General features: G+C 41.1%; 1 protein-coding gene across 3 annotated transcripts; it reads right to left on the bottom strand.

The window, feature by feature from the left end:
- Positions 1-314: 314 nt before the first annotated feature.
- On the bottom strand, positions 315-22806 carry LOC110537800 (protein FAM53C). Of its 3 annotated transcripts, XM_021624193.2 has the most exons (6): positions 22649-22806; positions 22345-22474; positions 20846-21086; positions 17927-17984; positions 9968-10809; positions 315-1530 (listed from the first exon to the last, which is right to left on the bottom strand). In XM_021624193.2, exons 3-6 carry the CDS (start codon positions 20915-20917, stop codon positions 1264-1266), a joined length of 1239 nt encoding a protein of 412 aa, XP_021479868.1. In that variant the 5' UTR covers positions 20918-21086; positions 22345-22474; positions 22649-22806; the 3' UTR covers positions 315-1263. The 3 variants fall into 3 exon arrangements, with proteins under 3 accessions (XP_021479868.1, XP_036793728.1, XP_021479869.1); XM_036937833.1 differs by lacking the exon at positions 22649-22806 and having other exon boundaries at positions 22345-22633; XM_021624194.2 differs by lacking the exons at positions 22345-22474; positions 22649-22806 and adding an exon at positions 22130-22247.
- Positions 22807-23839: the final 1033 nt, after the last annotated feature.

The following is a 23839-nucleotide window of genomic DNA, read 5'->3' as shown; positions in this document are numbered from 1 at the left end:
TTTTCAATGTATTGCCCAATGCAATTGCTACAGTTCCAGTGAATGTAGTGGAGGGCAGTCACAGACAGGATAAGAGTGGACTCTTACTGTGCTACTTGAGGATATTGATGTCATGTCATGGCATGATGGGCCATCACTCACTGCCACTAATTGTGGTCAGTGATGGTTGGGGGCTACCCATTCTTGGTGGATGTGGACAGATACCTGACATGCATGCTTGAGATCAAGCATGTCAGGTATCTGTCCACATCCACCAAGAATGGGTAGCCCCCAACCATCACTGAGCTTTCAAAAAAGCTCACTGGACACTTGCCTTTCCTTGTAAAATAATTTCCAATAAACTTTATTTATTCACAAACTGAGTTTGAAATTGCCATCTTTTTTTTAAACACATACAATAAAAAAAAAAACATGTCTAAAAGACAGCCATGGCCTGCCCCAGGTCTCCCAGGTACCATCTTTACACAACTTGTTTTCAACAAATGATCGCTGTATAATACAATATTACAATGTGCCCTCAGAATACAGTGGTTGCTTCCATTTTTAGGTTAACTTGTCAAACAGTGCATTCATTATCAATACATCTCTATTTTCAGAAGATGAGTCATATATATAAAAGAAACAATGAAAGGACTAATAGCAACAGCTACACAATTCATTACCTTTTCATAGTTGTATTTTTTTGTTTACAGAAAAAAAGGTATCTTAAGGCTTATGCTGAATCATATGGATTGTTTAACAGAAAATAACAGGACTGCAGAAAGAAAACTGCAATGACATACTGCTCTTTTGCATCAAACTGAACAAAACAGATATTCAATTCACCAACATCATTCAAGTCTATTCTTACTACTGCACCAACAAAAATACAATTAAAAGAAAAGTAATGTAAAAGAAAGCAAGTGACCAGAAGCTTGTTATTCTTCCAAAATTCCATCAGTCTGAGGGTGCATTATGAAGACATCCAACAGACACTATGGGAATAGCTGGCATCTCCAGCATTCAGATTATTCACAATGTTTCAGCAACTGGTTCTGGAATGTACTCTGATGGAAGGACAGCATCCATGGCTACCTGAATTAATTGTTATTATTGGTAGTAGTCAAATCATGACCATTGTCAATGAGATTATATATACCCCAGCTCTTCCCATGAGAGAGAAGTCATGTTCCTGAGAGCCCTGCCGATGAAGTACAGCAGGGCTGGGAGTGGAGTGTTGAATGCTGGCGGTAAAGGGGAAAACAGTCTCCAATTAACAACATTTTAATTTTCTTCAATTAGGCTCAAATCTAATTCTGTACAATCCCTCTCAAAGATACTTGGCTGACACTCTTCTCGATCAGGGTCTTCCTCCCCCTCTTCCCCCTCCTCGTCACTCTCGCTTAGAGGACCAATGCTTGTCCTTCCCAGCCCCTCTGGTGAACACGACCCTCTGAAGTCCCCCAAAAAAGGCTCAAAGCCCATGCAAACGTCCCCTCCACAAGCCAGCCTCCCACGCGCCATACCACTCAAGGGGTCTGTACTGCGAGTCTGAAAAGACACAAATAGGAGAAACATTTGAGAGCGAAAAAGGCCTTGTTTACACATGTATCATCCCTCTCTAGAAAAGACAAGAGCGGTCTACATTCAAACCACATGTTCTCTATTCATGATACAGAAATAGGTAAAGTGTTGTTCCATATGATTTCAAATCATTCTGACTGCACCCCTTTCTGATTAGAATGAAACCTTCCAAACATGTTTGCCCATGGTAGAAGTGGTCAAAAAGTGACTTTTTGGACCTGAACACCAAAACATTCAGGAGATGGAGGTGCTCAAAGTTTACCCATTTTGCATACCTCACCCTACCATGACACATCCATGTCTTCATGACTGAAAGATAAATGTTTGAGTTTGTTATCATTTGAAAGCATACAAACAGTGTTGTCAAACTATTTGATCATTTCTTTACATAAATTACCTAAAAACCCATCTCACTCAATGAGAAAAAACTTGAAATATACAAGATGGCGGCGTACACATTGTTGGATTTCTTCATGGAGCAAAAAATATATTTTAATAGTTTGCTAAATTCAAATTTCTATGGACACCCTGCAACTAGACAAGCATTGCTGTGCCTTCAGGGTAATGTGATAAATGCTTGAACCAGGTTATGTAGAAAAACAGTGCAACCAATGACAATTGTGTCATAATTACTAAGTTCATTAGAATGAACTGAGGGAAACTTATTTTAATTTTATTTAAAAACAATAGTTTATAGCATATTGAATATATTAGCCTATTGTTATCATATGAAAACAGTTAAATATTGTACATAATATTAGCATCAACAATTCAGTATATTTTATTGTTTCCTATTTCATTACATTTTTTGTTACATGTCATCTTTTGGTTAAACTATAATTCATAATAAGCATCATCAACAGGGGGAACATATTGGGTGTACACTGATAAGCTGTAGAAAGAATATATACATTTATAAGACTGGTTCATAAGAGAGAATTGTTCCCAAGGGCCTGAGAACAAAGTCAATATTCAGACCACTAGGGGTCAATGTTCTTACATCTGATTGAGCTGTGGTGTTCAGCGAAGTGTTGTTTAAATTGTCCTTTCATTTGTCCTACGTAGGCTTTCCCACATGAACAGGTGATGAGATAGATACTCCCTTGGTCTTGCATGAGATGATACCCCTAACAGGGATTTTTCAACCTGGATGTTTTTATAGTGCTATTGCACTCTGCGCATTAGCCACATTTGGTGGGCTCAGGATACAGGTCAGATCTCAGCAAGCTATCTCCAATATTGCGATCACACTTATAGACCAGAGTGGGAATTCCTTGAACAGGGGTGCGATATTTTTGTCTGATTGCAGAATATGCCAGTGCTTTTTCAGGATTGCTTTCATTTTCTCCGAACACTTGGTGTAAAACACTGTTGCGCTGTTATTCTTCTTTGGTTGAGTTAAGCAATTCCTCTCTTGGTTTGAGATATTTTCATCATTGCAGTGTTAAGAGTTTTGTCGTTGTAGCCTCTCATTGAATTTGTCTTTTTTTTTTTTATAGCATTGCTGTCAAAATCTGTCTGGTGGCTACAAATTAATTTAACCCTACATATCTGGCTATATGGTAGACCATTCATGAGGGGACCCTGCATACTATCTGCACATAGCAGGGTATTATTGCGGCCCGTGGGCTTTGTGTACAAGTCTGTGTGTAATGCATCACTCTCTTTGATGATCCATAAGTATCGGTAGTATACTTTTCTCTCATCAGTCTGCATGGAGAATTTGAGGTATTCAGAGCTTTCGTTTAGTAGTTTGTAAATCATTTAGTTCCTGCTTACTTCCTCCCCATAGCACAAAGACATCTATGCATTTCTTCCATAGGATGCCTTTAGAAAGTAGGGTGTGTATGTTTTGTAAAGGAGTGCTTCCTCAAATTGTCCCACATACATGTTTGCATAGTAATTGAAACATAAAAATTAAATTAAATGTCAATAGTGTACCAGCTAAAGTGGTTAGAGCGTTGGACTAGTAACCGGAAGGTTGCAAGTTCAAACCCCCGAGCTGACAAGGTACAGATCTGTCTCTCTGCCCCTGAACAGGCAGTTAACCCACTGTTCCTAGGCCATCATTGAAGATAAGAATTTGTTCTTAACTGACTTGCCTAGTTAAATAAAAGGTAAAAAAAATAATAATAATTTTTAAAAAATACCCTTGTAAAACTGACCATGCTACCAATCCTCGACTTCAGCGATGTCATTTACAAAATAGCCTCCAATACCCTACTCAATAAATTGGATGCAGTATATCACAGTGCCATCTGTTTTGTCACCAAAGCCCCATATACTACTCACCACTGCAACCTGTACGCTCTTGTTGGCTAGCTCTCGCTTCATACTCGTCGCCAAACCAACTGGCTCCAGGTCATCTACAAGACCCTGCTAGGTAAAGTCCCCCCTTATCTCAGCTCGCTGGTCACCATAGCAGCACCCACCTGTAGCACGCGCTCCAGCAGGTATATCTCTCTGGTCACCCCCAAAACCAATTCTTCCTTTGGCCACCTCTCCTTCCAGTTCTCTGCTGCCAATGACTGGAACGAACTACAAAAATCTCTGAACCTGGAAACACTTACCTCCCTCACTAGCTTTAAGCACCAGCTGTCAGAGCAGCTCACAGATCACTGCACCTGTACATAGCCCATCTATAATTTACCCCGAACAACTACCTCTTCCCCTACTGTATTAATTTATTTAGCTCCTTTGCACCCCATTATTTGTATTTCTACTTTGCACATTCTTCCACTGCAAATCTACCATTCCAGTGTTTTACTTGCTATATTGTATTTACTTCGCCACCATGTCCTTTTTTTGTCTTTACCTCCCTTATCTCACCGCATTTGCTCACATCGTATATAGACTTATTTTTCTACTGTATTATTGACTGTATGTTTGTTTTACTCCATGTGTAACTCTGTGTTGTTGTATTTGTCAAACTGCTTTGCTTTATCTTGGCCAGATCACAATTGTAAATGAGAACTTGTTCTCAACTTGCCTACTTGGTTAAATAAAGGTGAAATAAATAAAAATTAAAACATGTCAATATTTTTCAGTAATGAAAACATGGATGACATCTCATGGTAGGGAGTGGTATGCAAAACAGGTCAACTTTGAGTACTTCTATCTCCTAAATGTTTTGGCATTCAGGTCCAAAAAGTAACTTTGACCACTTCTACCATGAGCAAACTTGAATGGAAGGTTTCATTCAAATCTAAAGGGGTGCTATCAGAAAGTAATTGAACTCTTATGGAATGACCCTAAATCAAATTAAATCAAGTTGATATAACTGTTTAGGAAGTGGAAAAATGTAGCATCATATAAAATCTCTGTGATTCTTACAACATGGGTGCAGTAGTTTAGCTAGTTCAGGATTTTATTTTTACAAAATGTGACAAACAATAGAAACAAGGGTAATATAATGCCACATCTCCCTGAAAATTAACTGGGATAGTATTGTCAACTTGAATATAGCGGGCTGGACTACCGAATACTGTAGGTGTAAGCCTAGTCTCGTATGCTCTTCCAATGACTGTGGCTGTTGAAAGAGTATTCTAAACCTAAACAGAACACAACGGTTGTACATATAGCACATGTAAATTAGTCTGGCAAAATTATCCTGCAACTTTTAAAATGTAGTGTACCATGTTGTTTTTAATGTGAAGGAGTGACTGGGTAAGTGCACTGAAAGGGGACGCCAGACTTTCTTGCAGCTGCATGCAAATTATATGCAAATCCAGTCAAGAGTGAGTCTTGGTGTACAGTATAACATTTGCCTGGCATTGCCTTCAGGGAGAGCCATTGGCACCCTGCCAATTAACCACACTCAGGGTTTGTGCCTGGGGCATAGGAACAGAAGAAGAGACATCTGTGGCCTGGGATGATTGGTAACAAGGACAATAATACACAGGTATGGTCTGTATTCTAAGAATGGAGTTATGGGTGAAAGTTGCCTCTGTATGTCTATTGGATGTTATAAAAGGCAGACTCAGCGATATGACGTCGATGCTTGGGGTGTGGCGAGCAGTGGGACAAAAACGAGTATCAAATCAAATTTTATTGGTCACATACACAAATGATTAGCAGATGTTATTGCGAGTGTAGCGAAATGCCTGTATCGTAACGGATATGGGACATTTTCTGGATACGATTTTGAGCAGAGTATTTTTTGTAATTATCCATGATCAGAAAAAATGACATTGTCGGGTGCCAGCACGCATCTTTATCATGTCAGTCAGTCAAGGTTTAACGTGATCTAAATAACTCAACTGGCTAGTTTGCAAAGAGAAGGGTGGGCCGTATGCTCGGATTGGATAGTGAAGTTGTAGCTGTCCACTCGCTTCATAATTTCACCTGATCATTCCTTTGGTCTGATAATTTAGATTGCTGCTGCCTGCTACTATGATAAATTGCATGGTGAAGACGTTTGCTATCAAGCTATCAATGTGCATAATATCTAACAAGCGAGGCAAGGGTATGGGAAGAAAAATTTGGGATGCACGATATATATATATATATCGATATTAGCTAAAAATGACAACATCGGTATCGGACCAATGTCTAGTTTAATGCTGATGTTAAAAACCGATGTCAAAGCTACATTGCATACCTATATAACGTAGGTACATGAAGTATTTTTTATTTTTTATTTCACCTTTATTTAACCAGGTAGGCTAGTTGAGAACAAGTTCTCATTTGCAACTGCGACCTGGCCAAGATAAAGCATAGCAGTGTGAACAGACAACACAGAGTTACACATGGAGTAAACAATTCAAAATCAAATCAAATTTATTTATATAGCCCTTCGTACATCAGCTGATATCTCAAAGTGCTGTACAGAAACCCAGCCTAAAACCCCAAACAGCAAGCAATGCAGGTGTAGAAGCACAATTAACAAGTCAATAACACAGTAGAGAGAAAAAAAAGAGTCTATATATATATACATTGTGTGCAAAAGGCATGAGGAGGTAGGCGAATAATTACAATTTTGCAGATTAACACTGGAGTGATAAATGATCAGATGGTCATGTACAGGTAGAGATATTGGTGTGCAAAAGAGCAGAAAAGTAAATAAATAAAAACAGTATGGGGATGAGGTAGGTAAAAATGGGTGGGCTATTTACCGATAGACTATGTACAGCTGCAGCGATCGGTTAGCTGCTCAGATAGCAGATGTTTGAAGTTGGTGAGGGAGATAAAAGTCTCCAACTTCAGCGATTTTTGCAATTCGTTCCAGTCACAGGCAGCAGAGAACCGGAACGAAAGGCGGCCAAATGAGGAGTTGGCTTTAGGGATGATAATACCACGTAAAATTTTGAGCTACATGTGCAACACAGCATTCCTAACCTAGCCCACATAATGTCTGCTGTGTGGATCGAGCAGCCATTTGAAAGAGTAGGAACATTTCAGTGAGACAACTCGAAGGCGAAATCCATTAAAGCCAAGATAATGGAATTCATTGCCCTTGACAATCCACCGGTGGTCTCTGTCGTTGGGTGATGTTGGCTTTCACCAACTGGTCGAGCACCGGTACACACTACCAAATGCTCTATTTTTAGATGTTGCCCTACCGGAGTTACAGAGTAATAGCGTCACCACATTCATGCTATTAGCGTCACCACATACATACTATGGAACGCCGTTTGGGTCTTTGTTTGTCAAAAATATACAGTAGCACTGTCAAAAGCACTGTCAAAAGCTGTAAAAAAAAGTCTGCAAACAAGCAAACACGGGCCACAAATAATGCGTTTACAATACCGCGTTGGTAATAAAGCATCATTTGTTCGACTGCAACTTCTGGGGTCGCTAGCTTTAGCTTGGTAGCTAGCTAGCACCAATACAACCAGCCTGAAAACAATGACCAGTAGAAACTGTAGGCATTTTCATTATTCTTAGCAATGATTTAGGAATCGTTGTGAGTAAGTATTCGCTAGGTTGCCACTAGTTCACCTATTGAAATTGAACTTCATTTCAAAAAAATAAATAGTTAGCCAGCTACTTAACCCTGTTGCCCAAAGCTAACGTTATAAGCAGCCAGCTAGCTTCATCTGGCTAGTGAGGCTCGACCGGACCGGGTTATGTGTTGTAAAGCTAGCCACAATAAGGATTAGGCACAAGAGTGGAATTTGCGGTTTGCCTTCAAAAATCAAAGTTTGTCATTGATAGTGATGCAAATGAACAAAAATAGTAGAATTATGCCATACTTTTATTTAAGGCTAACCGCAAAGTCCACTTATTGTGGCTAGCTTCACATAGATGGGTCTGACAACCATTAATCAAATAAAAACTGTCTTATAAATTAGGGTTATTTTAGATGACCCCTAGCTATATAGTTAGCTAGCTAACTATAGCAACTGAAACCGATTATGTCGTGTTATTTGACCTGTCATAGTGTTATTTGATGTGTATGTTTTTTGACACGCAAAGACCCAAACAGCGTTCCATAGAAATCCTGGTTGAAAATGAAACGACTGAACAAATGAACAACGAAAAAGCACTGCAAGTAAGTGAAAGAAATAGGTTTTGATTAGATTTGACTGTTAATGGGGACATACGTAAATGCCAACAAAATAACCTTTTGGTCAGTGTGGTGTGTGTGTAACCTTTAACTTCTTTGGGATAGGGGGCAGTATTTATGTCCGGATGAAAAGCGTGCCCAATGTAAACTGCCTGTTTCTCAGGCCCAGAAGCTAGGATATTCATATAATTGGTAGATCTGGATAGAAAAAACACGGAAGTTTCTAAAACGGTTTGAATGATGTCTGAGTATAACAGAACTTATTTGGCAGGCGAAACACAGAGGACAAACCAACCAGAATTTTTTTTTTTTTTTAGGTCACTGTTTTCAATGGGTTTTCATTGGGAATCTAGAATTCTAAGGCAGTTCCTTGCCGTTCCTTTTGCCTCCACTGGATGTCAACAGTCTATAGAAATCGGTTGATGTTTTTCCTTTGTGTAAGGAAGAAGTAGGGCTGTCCAGAACAAGGGTCGAGTGAAGTGTACTGTTTGATAGAGGCGCGTGACCTGAAAAGCACGCACCACTTTGTTTTCCTCCGGTATTGAACGCAGTTTATCCCGTCTTAAATTGTATTGATTATTTACGTTAAAAAATACCTAAAGTTGTATTAGGAAAGTTGTTTGAAATGTTTGGACAAAGATTACAGGTAACTTATGAGATATTTTGTAGTCATGTTGAGCGAGTTGGAACCGGTGTATTTTCCGAATCATACACGCCAAATAAATGGACATTTTGGATATATAACGACATAATTAATTGAACAAAAGGACCATTTGTGATGTTAAAAATGAACATATTGGAGTGCCAACAGAAGATCTTCAAAGGTAAGGCATGCATTATATGTTATTTCTGACTTTTGTATTGAGCCTGGCGGGTTGAATTATGATTTTCATGTGTATGTTTGCTGGGGTGCTGTCCTCAGATAATAGCATGGTTTGCTTTCGCCGTAAAGCCTTTTTGAAATCGGACACTGTGGTTGGATTTAACAAGAAATGAAACACTGATGCGCATTCTGACTGAGTGACAGCAAACTTGGCTGCCTGCTGCAAATTGAGGACATACACATTTTTGCAGTGAGAACGTGCAGGAAGGTATTTTGCCAACATATACTTAGCATATTAAAACACTTTTGTTTTTTTCGATCACAAGTATCATCCAATCCGACTATCAACTGTCAATTTACGGATACAACTAGGAGAACGTTAATGTTGGCACACCTCTAGTAGATGCAGAAAGTAAACAGCAGTGGATCAATTTCCGCAACAATAGGGAAGTGGATATTCGACCAGCAGAACAAACATTTAAGATTAGGCATAAGGGTCTAATTTAATGAAGGTTAAAGGTCAACTCAGCAATATGATGTAGGTGCACAAAGTAAACAGCATAGTGGGTCAATTTCCACAACAACTGAGGGGGTTTTAGTGCAAGGCTCAACTTCTCTGCTGTTTTGGTGCCCTGGCTACCCATGTCCATGCGCAGATACTGTGTGACTGTATGAGCGCAAAGTCATGCATCTTGCTTATCTCAATATCTGCGCTGGTGCTCGTGGCAAAGTCATCTTTCTGAGTCTACCTTTAAAGGGATAGTTCAACCAAATTCTATATTGGTTTCCTTAACCGGTATGCAGTCTACGGACAATGTATGACAGGAATCCATGCTTTGGTTTTGTTTCCGAATGCTAACGTTCTAGGCTGTGTGACACAAATCCCATGCATTGCTGTCATACCTTGTCCATAGACTGCTTACATGTTAAGGAAACCAGTATTCAATTTTGTAATTTGGGTGAAATATCACTTTAACAACTTTCCTCTGGCTAGCAGATGGCATGTTCCACCACCAACCTACATACGGCAAACATTTCTATTCATTTCTGACTCTTAAAGATTTTTTGTTTACCTGAGTCATCTTGGTGAAATCCAGTACTGGCCGGGCAAATGGTCTGTCTGGGTCACGGCGTCGCTTCAGTCCTGGTTTGAGAAGGAGCAGGTCACAGGGCTGTGAGTGGCAGCGAGGGAGCTGAGGGGGGATGGCCCGGCGAAGAGAGGACGGGGTGCTGCAGGCGGAGGAGGGCAAAGCAGGCACAGCCGGAGGGGGTGCTGCACAGTGGGGTGGAACTGGAGGCGGGGGCAGGAACTGGGCGGCAGCCTCTCTGATAAGGACAGGTGACAGAGAGAAGCGTCGCTGTGGAGGAAGGGGAGGGTGGAGCGGGGACGGAGAGGAGCATGATGATGGGGAGTGGAAGAAACAGCAGCAGGCGCCTCCTCCAGCAGTGTCACTGGGGTCCCATGGGAAATTCCAAGGAAGTGGGGAGTCAGGAGAGAGAGCAATGCTAAAGAATGTGGGGCTTGAAGAAGAGTGTAGTGAAGAATTTAGAGATGAGCTAGGAGCACGAAGCGGACAAGGCCCCCCGGCTACCCCTCCACTGTGGCATTGACGATTCACAGGTGTCCAGACCCTCGAAGCGCTGGGCCGCCAGGTGTAACGGCAGCGTGAAAGGTCCTCTGGCACAGACAGTGAACGACAGTGGCGTTTGGGGGGTGGCGGGGGGGGAGGGGGTGCACCTGGAAAAGACAGGTCTGTCACTGAGGTGCTTGGGACCAGGGGCCGGTGCAGGGCTTCCCCCTCTGCCAGGTGAGTTTCGGGGGGAACCAGAGGGACAGGGCAGGGGGGGAAGCTGGAGCTCAGCACACCCTGCAGGCCAGGCTTGGAGGGAGGGCAGAGCTGCCAATAACCACTCTCTATTAGGGAGAAGGAAAGATGATACCATAAATTAGAGCTGGAATGATTAACCAAAAATGTCGACCTCAACCAAACCGACCACTTATCAAATTAATTTTACAACACTAGAGAAATGTGAAGTTTGAAAGGAGTCTGCTAATTTGGGCAATTCCTAATGGGACATTTGATAACTACTACAATCAAAGTAGTAGTAGTAACAAGTATACAAACATAACTATGGTGCACAATGTCAGACTTATCGTTCTATTTGTGATAAATCTATATCATAATAAATATACTGAATTTTGTCCATATCGCCCCCTTCTAACATTAATAGAAACCACTTTTGAGGTTTATTTAATTAAATAATATGTGAGAAAATCGAAAAGCAATTAATTCCTGATACAATGTAGTTGCAGCTTGCTCTTGACAAGGACAGCAGTCCTGAAGCTAATTTCCTGCAATTCTATCCATTTTACCAAGGGGATTTGAACTGTGTATTTAAATAATGTATTCTTGACCTAAACGTTGTTGCTCATTCTAATATTTCTACGACGTGACTATAAATGAGAACTTGTTCTCAACTGGCCTACCTGGTTAAAAAAAGGTGAAAAAAATACAAAGAAAACCACCCCATATTTATCACGCGCTCCAGCAGGTGTCTCACTGATCATCCCTAAAGCCAACACCTCATTTGGACGCCTTTCGTTCCAGTTCTCTGCTGCCTGTGACTGGAACGAATTGCAAAAATCGCTGAAGTTGGAGACTTTTATCTCCCTCACCAACTTCAAACATCTGCTATCTGAGCAGCTAACCGATCGCTGCAGCTGTACATTATCTATCGGTAAATAGCCCACCCAATTTACATACCTCATCCCCATACTGTTTATATTTATTTACTTTTCTGCTCTTTTGCACACCAGTATCTCTACCTGTACATGACCATCTGATCATTTATCACTCCAGTGTTAATCTGCAAAATTTTAATTATTTGCCTACCTCCTCATGCTTTTTGCACACAATGTATATATAGACTCTCTTTTTTTTTCTACTGTGTTATTGACTTGTTAATTGTTTACTCCATGTGTAACTCTGTGTTGTCTGTTCACACTGCTATGCTTTATCTTGGCCAGGTCGCAGTTGTAAATGAGAACTTGCTCTCAACTAGCCTACCTGGTTAAATAAAGGTGAAGTAAAAAAAAATAATAAAAAAATATACTGGATTCTTGACATAGCTTACTTAGGACTGGGCGATATGGCCAAAATGTTATATCACAGTATTTTATTTATTACAGTACGACAGCATTTTATGTTTTTTAATAATAGAAGTTCTAAATTTGCTTTATGAGTAGTGCGTGACCCTAGGGTGGCAACACACACATTATAAGTGATTTCAATGGGTCTTTCTCCATTCTGATTGAACAGTATAAAACAATTCAACACCAAAAGTCGCAATTTTCCATTTCTGCATTTGAGATCATTTCCACACTGCCACGTAGGGCTGCATGATATGGGCAAGTAATCTGGGCCTTATTTTAACCAAATGTTGCAATTTGACTTGCGATTTAGAACAAAACACTTGGGTTAACTGTTGGAATCATGGGAATAGAATGTCCATTCTAATTATATAGTTAGAATTTAATAGTGGGCACTTTTAATACAGTGTTGTTTGACATGACAACGAATGAAAATGCCAGAGAGGAGTTATTGTGACAGTGTAAAAACTAATGTGTTGATAGGTGTTTCCTAGGGGACCCAATAATCTTTGGCTACATTGAATGTTTTCTCTTAGCTACTTCATGTAGATAACATTCTTGCTTTGCGTTTACCTCTTTCATTTAGAAGGCACTGTTGCACAAACTTGCCGATTACGTCTACGCAATCACTGGTATTATCAGGCTGCATAGCTAATTACGTTTGCTCTTACTCAGTACATTTATTAGCTAGCTAGCGATTAGCATTAGCGGCTAACAAGATTTAGGAACAAAATGCTAAGAAAAGACAAACTAGCTGTTTGCAGATGTAAGAAAAAAGCTAATAGTGTAATTATAGAATGCTAGTAGATTTATATTAAGAAGCAAAGTGACAACTGCATCGATGTTATCAACTGTGTTGCATATGCTGCATTGACCATGCAGACTGAAGGCAAGTGTCTCCTGATTGAGGAACATCAAATACGCTCCTTGAGTGACAGGGAGTGTGCCTAGGTCTGTGTGGAAAGCGGCATAGAAAGAGATGACTCAAGTAGCAGAGTAAACTATAAAAATGGACGCTACACATTGCGTATCACATTTAAGAAACCAAACATTCAAATACCGGTACAGAAGGTAAAGTAAAAACCCAAACCAGTCCGTGCATCAATACCTGTGTATAGCTAAAACAAAAAAGGGTATACCGCCCAGCCCTTAAGCTTACTCTAATAAACTCAGCAAAAAAATAAACATCCCTTTTTCAGGACCCTGTATTTCAAAGACAATTTGTAAAAATCCAAATAACTTCACAGATCTTAATTTAAAGGGTTTAAAACACTGTTTGCCATGCTTGAACCATAATTAATGAACATGCACCTGTGGAACGGTCGTTAACCAGTTAGAGCTCTAGGGGCGCTATTTCATTTTTGGATAAAAAACGTTCCCGTTTTAAGCGCGATATTTTGTCACGAAAAGATGCTCGACTATGCATATTCTTGACAGTTTTGGAAAGAAAACACTCTGAAGTTTCAGAATCTGCAAAGATTTTGTCTGTAAGTGCCCCAGAACTCATTCTACAGGCGAAACCAAGATGATGCATCACCCAGGAATTAGCAGAATTTCTGAAGCTCTGTTTTCCATTCTCTCCTTATATGGCTGTGATTGCGCAACGAATGAGCCTACACTTTCTGTCGTTCGCCCAAGGTCTTAGCAGCATTGTGACGTATTTGTAGGCATATCATTGGAAGATTGACCATAAGAGACTACATTTTCCAAGTGTCCGCCTGGTGTCCTGCGTCGAATTCGGTGCGCAATTGCCAGCTGCTTCTACTTTACCATTTGATTCAGGGGAGAAAGCATGTGTCCAAGAACGATGTATCAATGAAGAGATATGTGAAAAACACCTTGATGATTGATTCTAAACAACGTTTGCCATGTTTTCAGTCGATATTATGGAGTTAATTTGGAAAAAAGTTTGCGTTTTGAGGACTGAATTTATGGATTTTTTTTGGTAGCCAAATGTGATGTATAAAACGGAGCTATTTCTAATACACAAGGAATCTTTTTGGAAAAACTGAGCATCTGCTATCTAACTGAGAGTATCCTCATTGAAAACATCAGAAGTTCTTCAAAGGTAAATGATTTTATTTGAAGGCTTTTATGTTTTTGTTAATGTTGCGTGCTGGATGCTAACGCTAAATGCTAACGCGAAATGCTAACGCGAAATGCTAACTCTAGCTAGCTACTTTTACACAAATTATTGTTTTCCTATGGTTGAGAAGCATATTTTGAAAATCTGAAATGACAGTGTTGTTTACAAAAGGCTAAGCTTGAGAGATGGCATATTTATTTCATTTCATTTGCGATTTTCATAAATAGTTAACGTTGTGTTATGCTAATGAGCTTGCTGATAGATTTACACAATCCTGGATACAGGGGTTTTTTCATAGCTAAACGTGACGCAGAAAACGGAGCGATTTGTCCTAAACAAATAATCTTTCAGGAAAAACTGAACATTTGCTATCTGAGAGTCTCCTCATTGAAAACATCTGAAGTTCTTCAAAGGTAAATGATTTTTTTGAATACTTTTCTGTTTTTTTGTGTAAATGTTGCCAGCTGAATGCTAATGCTAAATGCTACGTTAGCCATCAATACTGTTACACAAATGCTTGTTTTGCAATGGTTGAGAAGCATATTTTGAAAATCTGAGATGACAGTGTTGTTAACAAAAGGCTAAGCTTGAGAGCTAGCATATTTATTTCATTTAATTTGCGATTTTCATGAATAGTTAACGTTGCGTTATGGTAATGAGCTTGAGTCTGTATTCACGAACCCGGATCCGGGATGGGGAGATCAGAAAGGTTAAAACACTAACAGCTTACAGATGGTAGGCAATTAAGGCCACAGTTATGAAAACTTAGGTCACTAAAGAGGCCTTTTTACTGACTCTGAATTATACCAGAAGAAAGATGCCCAGGGTCCCTGCTCATCTGCGTGAATGTGCCTTAGGCATGCTGCAAGGAGGCATGAGGACTGCAGATGTGGCCAGGGCAATATATTGCAATGTCCGTACTGTGAGACGCCGCTACAGGGAGACAGGGCGGACAGCTGATCGTCCTCGCAGTGGCAGACCACGTATAACAACACCTGCACAAGATCGGTACATCTGAACATCACACCTGCGGGACAGGTACAGGATGGCAACAACTGCCCGAGTTACACCAGGAACGCACAATCCCTCCATCAGTGCTTAGACTGTCCACAATAGGCTGAAGGAGGCTGGACTGAGGGCTTGTAGGCCTGTTGTAATGGTAGGTCCTAACTAGACATCACCAGCAACGTCGCCTATGGGCACAAACCCACCGTCGCTGGACCAGACAGGACTGGCAAAAAGTGCTCTTCAAGTGACGAGTCGCGGTTTTGTCTCACCAGGGGGGTGACGGTCGGATTCACGTTTATAGTCAAAGGAATGAGCATTACACCAAGGCCTGTACCCTGGAGCGGGATCAATTTGGAGGTGGAGGGTCCGTCATGGTCTGGGACGGTGTGTCACAGCATCATCGGACTGAGCTTGTTGTCATTGCAGGCAATCTCAATGCTGTGCGTTACAGGGAAGACATCCTTCTCCCTCATGTGGTACCCTTCCTGCAGGTTCATCCTAACATGACCCTCCAGCATGACAACGTCACCAGCTATACTGCTCGTTCTGTGCGTGATTTCCTGCAAGACAGGAATGTCAGTGTTCTGCCATGGCCAGCGAAGAGCCAGGATCTCAAACCCATTGAGCACATCTGGGACCTGTTGGATCGGAAGGTGAGGGCTAGGGCCATTCCCCCCAGAAATGTCCGGGAACTTGCAGGTGCCTTGGTGGAAGAGTGGGGTAACATCTCACAGCAAGAACTGGCAAATCTGGTGCAGTCCATGAGGAGGAGATGCACTGCAGTACTTAATGCAGCTGGTGGCCACACCAGATACTGACTGTTAATTTTGATTTTGACCCCCACTTTGTTCAGGGACACATTATTCCATTTCTGTTAGTCACACATCTGTGGAACTTGTTCAGTTTATATCTCAGTTGTTGAATCTTATGTTCATATAAATATTTACACATGTTAAGTTTGCTGAAAATAAAACACAGTTGACAGTGAGTGGATGTATCTTTTTTTTGCTGAGTTTATATTTCCTGCTGTACACGGTGCATTCGGAAAGTATTCAGACCCCTTGCTCTTTTCCACATTGTTACGTTATAGCCTTACTCTAAAATGAAATACAATTTTTTCCTCAAACGACACACATAACAAAGCGAAAACAGGTTTTTAAAAATTCTTGCAAATGTATAAATGTTTTATTTTATTTTCAAATAACAGAAATACCTTTTTTACACAAGTATTAAGACCCTTTGCTGTGAGACTCAAAATTGAGCTCAGGTGCATCCTGTTTCTATTGATCATCATTGAGATCTTTCTACAATTTCATTGGAGTCAACCTGTGGTAAATGAAAAAAACCAAAAGCCATGAGGTCGAAGGAATTGTCTGTACAGCTCCAGGACAGGATTGTGTCAAGGCACAGATCTGAGGAAGGGTACAAAAACATTTCTGCAGCATTGAAGGTTCCCAAGAACACAGTGGCCTCCAGCATGATTAAATGGAAGAAGTCTGTAACCACCAAGACTCTTCCTAGAGCTGGGTGACCGGCCAAACTGAGCAATTGAAGAAGGGCCTTGGTCAGGAAGGTGACCAAGAACCCAATGGTCACTGACAGAGCTCCAGAGTTCCTCTGTGGAGATGGGAGAACCTTCTAGAAGGACAACTATCTCTACAGTACTCCACCAATCTGGCCTTCATGTTAGTGAGGCCAGACAGAAGCCACTCCTCAGTAAAAAAAGCACGACAGCCCGCATACAGTTTACCAAAAGGCATCAAAAGGACTCTCAGCCCATGATAAACAAGATTCTCTGATCTGATGAAACCAAGATGGAACTCTTTGGCCTGAATGCCAAGCGTCACATCTGGAGGAAACCTGGCACCATCCCTACAGTGAAGCATGGGTGGCACCATCATGCTGTGGGGATGTTTTTCAGCGTTAGGGACTTGGAGACTACTCAGGATCTACGCAAAGATGAACGGAGCAAAGTACAGAGAGATCCTTGATGAAAATATGCTCCAGAGCGCTCAGGACCTCAGATTGCGGCGAAGGTTCACCTTCCAACAGGACGACGACGCTAAGCACACAGCCAAGACAATGCAGGAGTGTCTTCGGGACAAGTTTCTGAATGTCCTTGAGTGGCCCAGCCAGAGCCCAGACTTGAACACAATCCACCATCTCTGGAGAGATCTGAAAATAGCTGTGCAGCGACACTCCCGATCCAACCTGACAAAGCTTGAGGAGCTGCAGAGAAGAATGGGTGAAACTCCCCAAATATAGGTGTGCCAAGCTTGTAGCGTCATACCCAAGAAGAGTCGAGGATGTAATCGCTGCCAAAGGTTCTTTAACAAACTACAGAGTAAAGTGTCTGAATACTTAAGAAAATGTGATTTCAGTTTAAATACATTTGGGGAAAAAAAATGTAAAACAGTTTTTGCTTTGTCATTATGGGGTATTGTATGTATCTGATTGAGGGTAAAATAACAATTTAAGAATAAGGCTGTAACATAACAAAATGTGGACAAAGTCAAGGGGTCTGAATAGTTTCCGAACGCACTGTATTGCTGAGTCTATCTTTAAGAAGACTCCCTTTGCATGATCAGCCTGAGAATATACATGCGTGGAATAAATCACGTAATGTGGTTTCCTGTTTAACAACCTATACAAACATTTCCTTTCTGTCATTTGGAATTCATCTCCATTTATCTGTGCTCTTATCAACAGTGCAAAGCCAAAGTTACAATGCCTAATGCAAGACATTGCTGAATAACAGGTTACGTGGTTTCACTTGTACATACTCACCAGGCATCAATCCATCTGTAGGCCAGCAAATTCCTAGGTTGTTGGGGTCCAGCAGAAACTGGAAGACATACATGTTTATTGAGGAGCAAAAGCACAGGGAAAAAAATTCAGAACGGCTCAATTAACAGCAAGAGAAATAAATGGTCATGAAGCTGAGCACTGTTACAATCAAGACAAGGACATGCAAGCAGAGTCATAGGCTGACACATAAGTGGGCTCATTCTACATAGGTGTTCCTTTTGTCCAGGTGGGAAAGGGCAGTGTGGAGTGCAATAAAGATTGCATCTGTGGATCTGTTAGGGCGGAATGCAAATTGGAGTGGGTCAAGGGTTTCTGGGATAATGGTGTTGATATTAGAGGTCGACCGATTAATCGGAATGGCCGATTAACTAGGGCCGATTTCAAGTTTTCATAACAATCGGAAATCGGTATTTTTGGACACCGATTTGGCCGATTTAAATTTTTATTTTATTTATTTCATCTTCATTTAACCAGGCAAGTCAGTTAAGAACGCATTCTGGGCCTCACGGGTGGCGCAGTGGTTAAGGTTACTGCAGCGCCAGCTGTGCCACCAGACTCTGGGTTCGCGCCCAGTTTCTGTCGTAACCGGCCGCGACAGGGAGGTCCATGGGGCGACGCACAATTGGCATAGTGTCGTCCGGGTTAGGGAGGGCTTGGCCGGTAGGGATATCCTTGTCTCGTCGCGCACCAGCGACTCCTGTGGCGGGCCGGGCGCAGTGCACGCTAACCAAGGTTGCCAGGTGCACGGTGTTTCCTCTGACACATTGGTGCGGCTGGCTTCCGGGTTGGATGCGTGTTGTGTCCAGTGCGGCTTGGTTGGGTTGTGTATCGGAGGACGCATGACTTTCAATCTTTGTCTCCCCTGAGCCCGTACGGGAGTTGTAGCGATGAGACAAGATAGTAGCTACTAACAATTGGATACCACGAAATTGGGGAGAAAAAAGGGGGGTAAAAATTCAAAAAAAAGAAGAAAAAAGAACGCATTCTTATTTTCAATAACTGCCTTGTTCAGGGGCAGAACGACATATTTTTACCTTGTCAGCTCAGGGATTCAATCTTGCAAACTTACAAACTAACTAGTCCAACGCTCTAACCACCTGCCTCTCATTGCACTCCACGAGGAGACTGCCTGTTACGCGAATGCAGTAAGCCATGGTAAGTTGCCAGCTAGCATTAAACTTATCTTATAAAAAACTAAATCAATCATAATCACTAGTTAAACTAGTAATATCATCAACCATGTGTAGTTATCTAGCGTGTCCTGCGTTGCATATAATCGATGCGGTGCGTATCATTGTTCCAATGTGTACCTAACCATAAACATCAATGCCTTTCTTAAAATCAATACACAGAAGTATATATTTTTAAACCTGCATATTTAGCTAAAATAAATCCAGGTTAGCAGGCAATATTAACCAGGTGAAATTGTGTCACTTCTCTTGCGTCCATTGCACGCAGTCAGTGTATATGCAACAGTTTGGGCCGCCTAATTTGCCAGAATTTGACATAATTATGACATAACATTGAAGGTTGTGCAATGTAACAAGAATATTTAGACTTATGGATGCCACCCGTTAGATAAAATACAGAACGGTTCCGTATTTCACTGAAAGAATAAACGTCTTGTTTTCGAGATGATAGTTTCCGGATTTGGCCATATTAATGACCTAAGGCTCGTATTTCTGTGTGTTATCATGTTATAACTAAGTCTATGATTTGAAAGAGCAGTCTGACTGAGTGATGGTAGGCAGCAGCAGGCTCGTAAGCATTCATTCAAACAGCACTTTTGTGCATTTGCCAGCAGCTGTTTATGACTTCAAGCCTATCAACTCCCGAGATTAGGCTGGTGTAACCGGTGTGAAATGGCTAGCTAGTTAGCGGGGTGCGCGCTAATAGCGTTTCAAACGTCACTCGCTCTGAGACTTGGAGTGGTTGTTCCCCTTGCTCTGCATGGGTAATGCTGCTTCGAGGGTGGCTGTTGTCATTGCGTTCCTGGTTCGAGCCCAAGTAGGAGCGAGGAGAGGGATGGAAGCTATACTGTTACACTGGCAATACTAAAGTGCCTATAAGAACATCCAATAGTCAAAGGTTAATGAAATAGAAATGGTATAGAGTGAAATAGTCCTATAATTCCTATAATAACTACAACCTAAAACTTCTTACCTGGGAATATTTAAGACTCATGTTAAAAGGAACCACCAGCTTTCATATGTTCTCATGTTCTGGGCAAGGAACTGAAACGTTAGCTTTCTTACATAGCACATATTGCACTTTTACTTTCTTCTCCAACACTTTGTTTTTGCATTATTTAAACCAAATTGAACATGTTTCATTATTTATTTGAGGCTAAATTGATTTTATTGATGTATTAAGTTAAAATAAGTGTTCATTCAGTATTGTTGTAATTGTCATTATTACAAATAAATAAAAATAGTTAGATTAATCAGTATCGGATTTTTTTTGGTCCTCCAATAATCGGTATCGGTGTTGAAAAATCATAATCGGTCGACCTCTAGTTGATATGACCAGCCTTTCAAAGCACTTCATGGCTACAGACGTGAGTGCTACGGGTCGGTAGTCATTTAGGCAGGTTACCTTAGTGTTCTTGGGCACAGGGACTACAGTGGTCTGCTTAAATCATGTTGGTATTACAGACTCGGACAGGGATAGGTTGAAAATGTCAGTGAAGACACTTGCCAGGTGGACAGCGCATGCTCTCAGTACACGTCCTGGTAATCCGTCTGGCCCTGCAACCTTGTGAATGTTAACCTGTTTAAAAAAGGTCTTACTCACATCGGCTGCGGAGAGAGTGATCACACGGTCCTCCGGAAAAGCTGGCGCTCTTATTTATGTTTCAGACTTGCTTAGTTAAATAAAGGTTAAATTAAAAAAACTTACCACGTTTAGGGCCCTTTGGTGAGCGTTGCTGTCCAGACTATGTTTCTGCAGATGCTCGATCAGTGAAACCATGCATGGTTGCGAGGTGGTGGGCAGTGTTGAGGGGAAGGGGCGTGTCCCTCTATCTGTTCTTCAATCTAATTGTGACTGGCAGAGCTTCTCTGGCACCTCCACTCCTCCTCTGGGCCAGGTTGCCCTGCCCAGTCTCACTGGGACATGGTCATCACTGTAGTCAGCTCACCTGAAGGGTAAAGTCCGATAGCAGGACAGACCAGTGTTACCAAAAGGAAATGACAGTGCAGGGGTTTTCAAATACAAGTGATACCGCTCAAATGGGGAAGCTGTTAATGTTTTAGGACATTTGTAATCACATTTTCATGTTCTGTACAGTTTGCCATATTGACTTTTGGTAACCCATCACTTTCTCTGTATCTTATGGAGTAGACAAATTAAGCCTAGATGTCGAAATGGGGTCTTTTCAAGACCTGACATAACTTTAACACGTCTTTAGATGCTCAACCACTGACCAAACGTGCTCACAGGTGTTCAGACACACCATCTCTGAGTGCAGAAGTAATGGTGACAGGTGCCTGGGATGAGATGGCCTTCCTGATGCCAGAGATGGCCTTCCTGATGCCACTCGGGGGTTTATTGAATACCTACTCAAGATCACGAGGCACATGTCCGACAACCAGAAAATGTAACCAAAAACGAACACCTCAACCAGTAACCTTAATGATGGATACGTGAATTTGAAAAGGGTGCATACTGAGGTCCAATCTGGCAAAGAACCAAGCATGTCATGATCTATCAAGAACTGGCATGCTCTTCTTCACTCAATAACAAGATTGAGAAAAAGCTTCTTAGCTAGCTAACGTTTGGTAGCTACCATTTTGATAAGAACATTTGGAAAGCCAGAATGATGGCTACATAACTAGTTTATATCAAATGATGGTATCCTTGCTGTCCATTACAAACCTTTCAAATGAGCAATGTGTGGTAGCGAGCTATTCATTCACAATTAGTATATCATATTTTTGAAGATCGTTCTAAACCCCTTCACAGAATATGAAGCCTTCACTTAGCTAGCTCAGTCAAGATGACTAACGTTAGCAATAGCAAGCCGCACTGACAATATGATGCTAACTAGCTCGGTTAGCTAACGCAAATCGTAATTTGTATGGTTAGCAAGCTAGCCAGTTGTGTACGTCATTTAACCGATTATGCAGACACATCCACACAAAACACCGCTTGTTAATCTGTAATAAACAAATTAATTATTACCTCCTACCCGATTAGATCACTAGCTGTCGAGTCTCGCTAGCTATTATTGCATGCATTTATCGCTAGAGCCTTGGACCGCTGTGCCATGTCTAGGACGCGTGCTTGCAAAAACACGGCCATGCATTTTATAACGCAGTGAGACGTTTCAGATAAATAAAACTGCTAATCAATAACTTTTCTTTGTAACGGCTACTAAATGCAAATGTCGTTCTTACCCCGACCAACACCACCGTACATCAGGCCTTACAAGGGTTAAATGCTGCTGGTGAAGGATAAACCAATTTGGAGCCTGTGCAGAACGCGACTGGCAGTCACGTTAGTATCCGTGTCTCCGATATTATTGACCTATTAAAAAGCATAACATGTACCAGAACGGTTGTTGATTACAATATCTGGAACATAAAATGAATGTCATAATCAACGTGCCATTGAAATATACAAGACATATCCGTCTTAAACAAAAAATAGCGCAGCATACAATTCAGTCAACCATTTAAAATAAATTAAAAACGTTCAAACCTGTGAGCGATTTTAATGTATAAATAGGGGGCGCCCAAGCAGTGGGCGCATTCGATGATTATTCGAACAACAGAAGTAGCTGACGTGCAATAGCGTAGCATTTTAAAAGAGCGGACAAAAACATTTGTCAAATCGCAAGATTTCATTCATTGTTGAAAATGGCACAACTTTGACTGAACCGACGTAAGGTTATTAGATGGCAATAAAGTGTGGTACTTGTAGTTCGCTACTCATATTCGGATCAGTTGTTTACTTGACAAATTGATAGGCCCTGTGACCATTTGAAAGTCACGCCTTTAACACTGGAATATGTCACTTTTCATATTACTTATATATCATCCCACCGTACGACTTATTGGTGAGGCAAGTACAATAAATAGCTTATACCGTTATCTTGTGGATGCTTTGAATACTGCAGTTAGCGTTGCATGTTGGACCGGCCAAATGAAAGCGCAAAACGTTATGACCTCAGCGCTATCCCCCCAATCCCGGAGACTCATTAAACCAGGAAAGCCAATTTTGCGGACATCTCATGAGAATTGTGTGTGGAAAAATCTAATCTTTATTAATTTCGCTTTGCATCAGTACTCCGGTTGTAACAAATGACAATTGAGAAAAACAAAATAAGAAACCAACAAAACAAAGTGATCAACATTCTGTTTATAAGAAAAACAGTGAGGTATGTAGGATAGATGAGACAGCATTAGACAGTAGAGCCTGAGAGTCAGCTGAGTCGCAGACTGGTGAACATGGTGAAGTGGCTAGTGGGTCAAAAGCAACAAAGCCAAATATGACGTCATTACTCTTTAGAAAGAAAACAGAATTGGGAGGGTGAGAAGAGTGTTAGAGGGCATGAAGAAATGAAGAAAACCCAACACAAATAAATGTAATTGGGACAAGAAAATAAAGTTTAAACAAGTTAACAATAATACTGGGTCTAAATAAACATCTAGGTAAAACATGAGTGAAGCAGATACTGCTTAAACATGTGTTTGATACAAAACAATGTGTAAAAAGTGTCCCAAAACTGACAAGTGTGTGGTAAATATTTGACAGAAATCACATCTTTCAGTCAGCACCCAGTGAACCCCTGCAAGTCGATACCGCTGTGACTGACAGCCATGATCAGAATGGTTTCCACGGTAGCCAGTCTCCCTGCATGGGCCCTTGTTGATCATGATCAGTTTCCAG

Source organism: Oncorhynchus mykiss, chromosome 12, assembly GCF_013265735.2.
Source record: "Oncorhynchus mykiss isolate Arlee chromosome 12, USDA_OmykA_1.1, whole genome shotgun sequence".
Lineage (NCBI taxonomy): Eukaryota > Metazoa > Chordata > Actinopteri > Salmoniformes > Salmonidae > Oncorhynchus > Oncorhynchus mykiss.
Note: the sequence above shows the minus strand (reverse complement) of the source record. Positions and strands in the feature narration are given on the sequence as shown.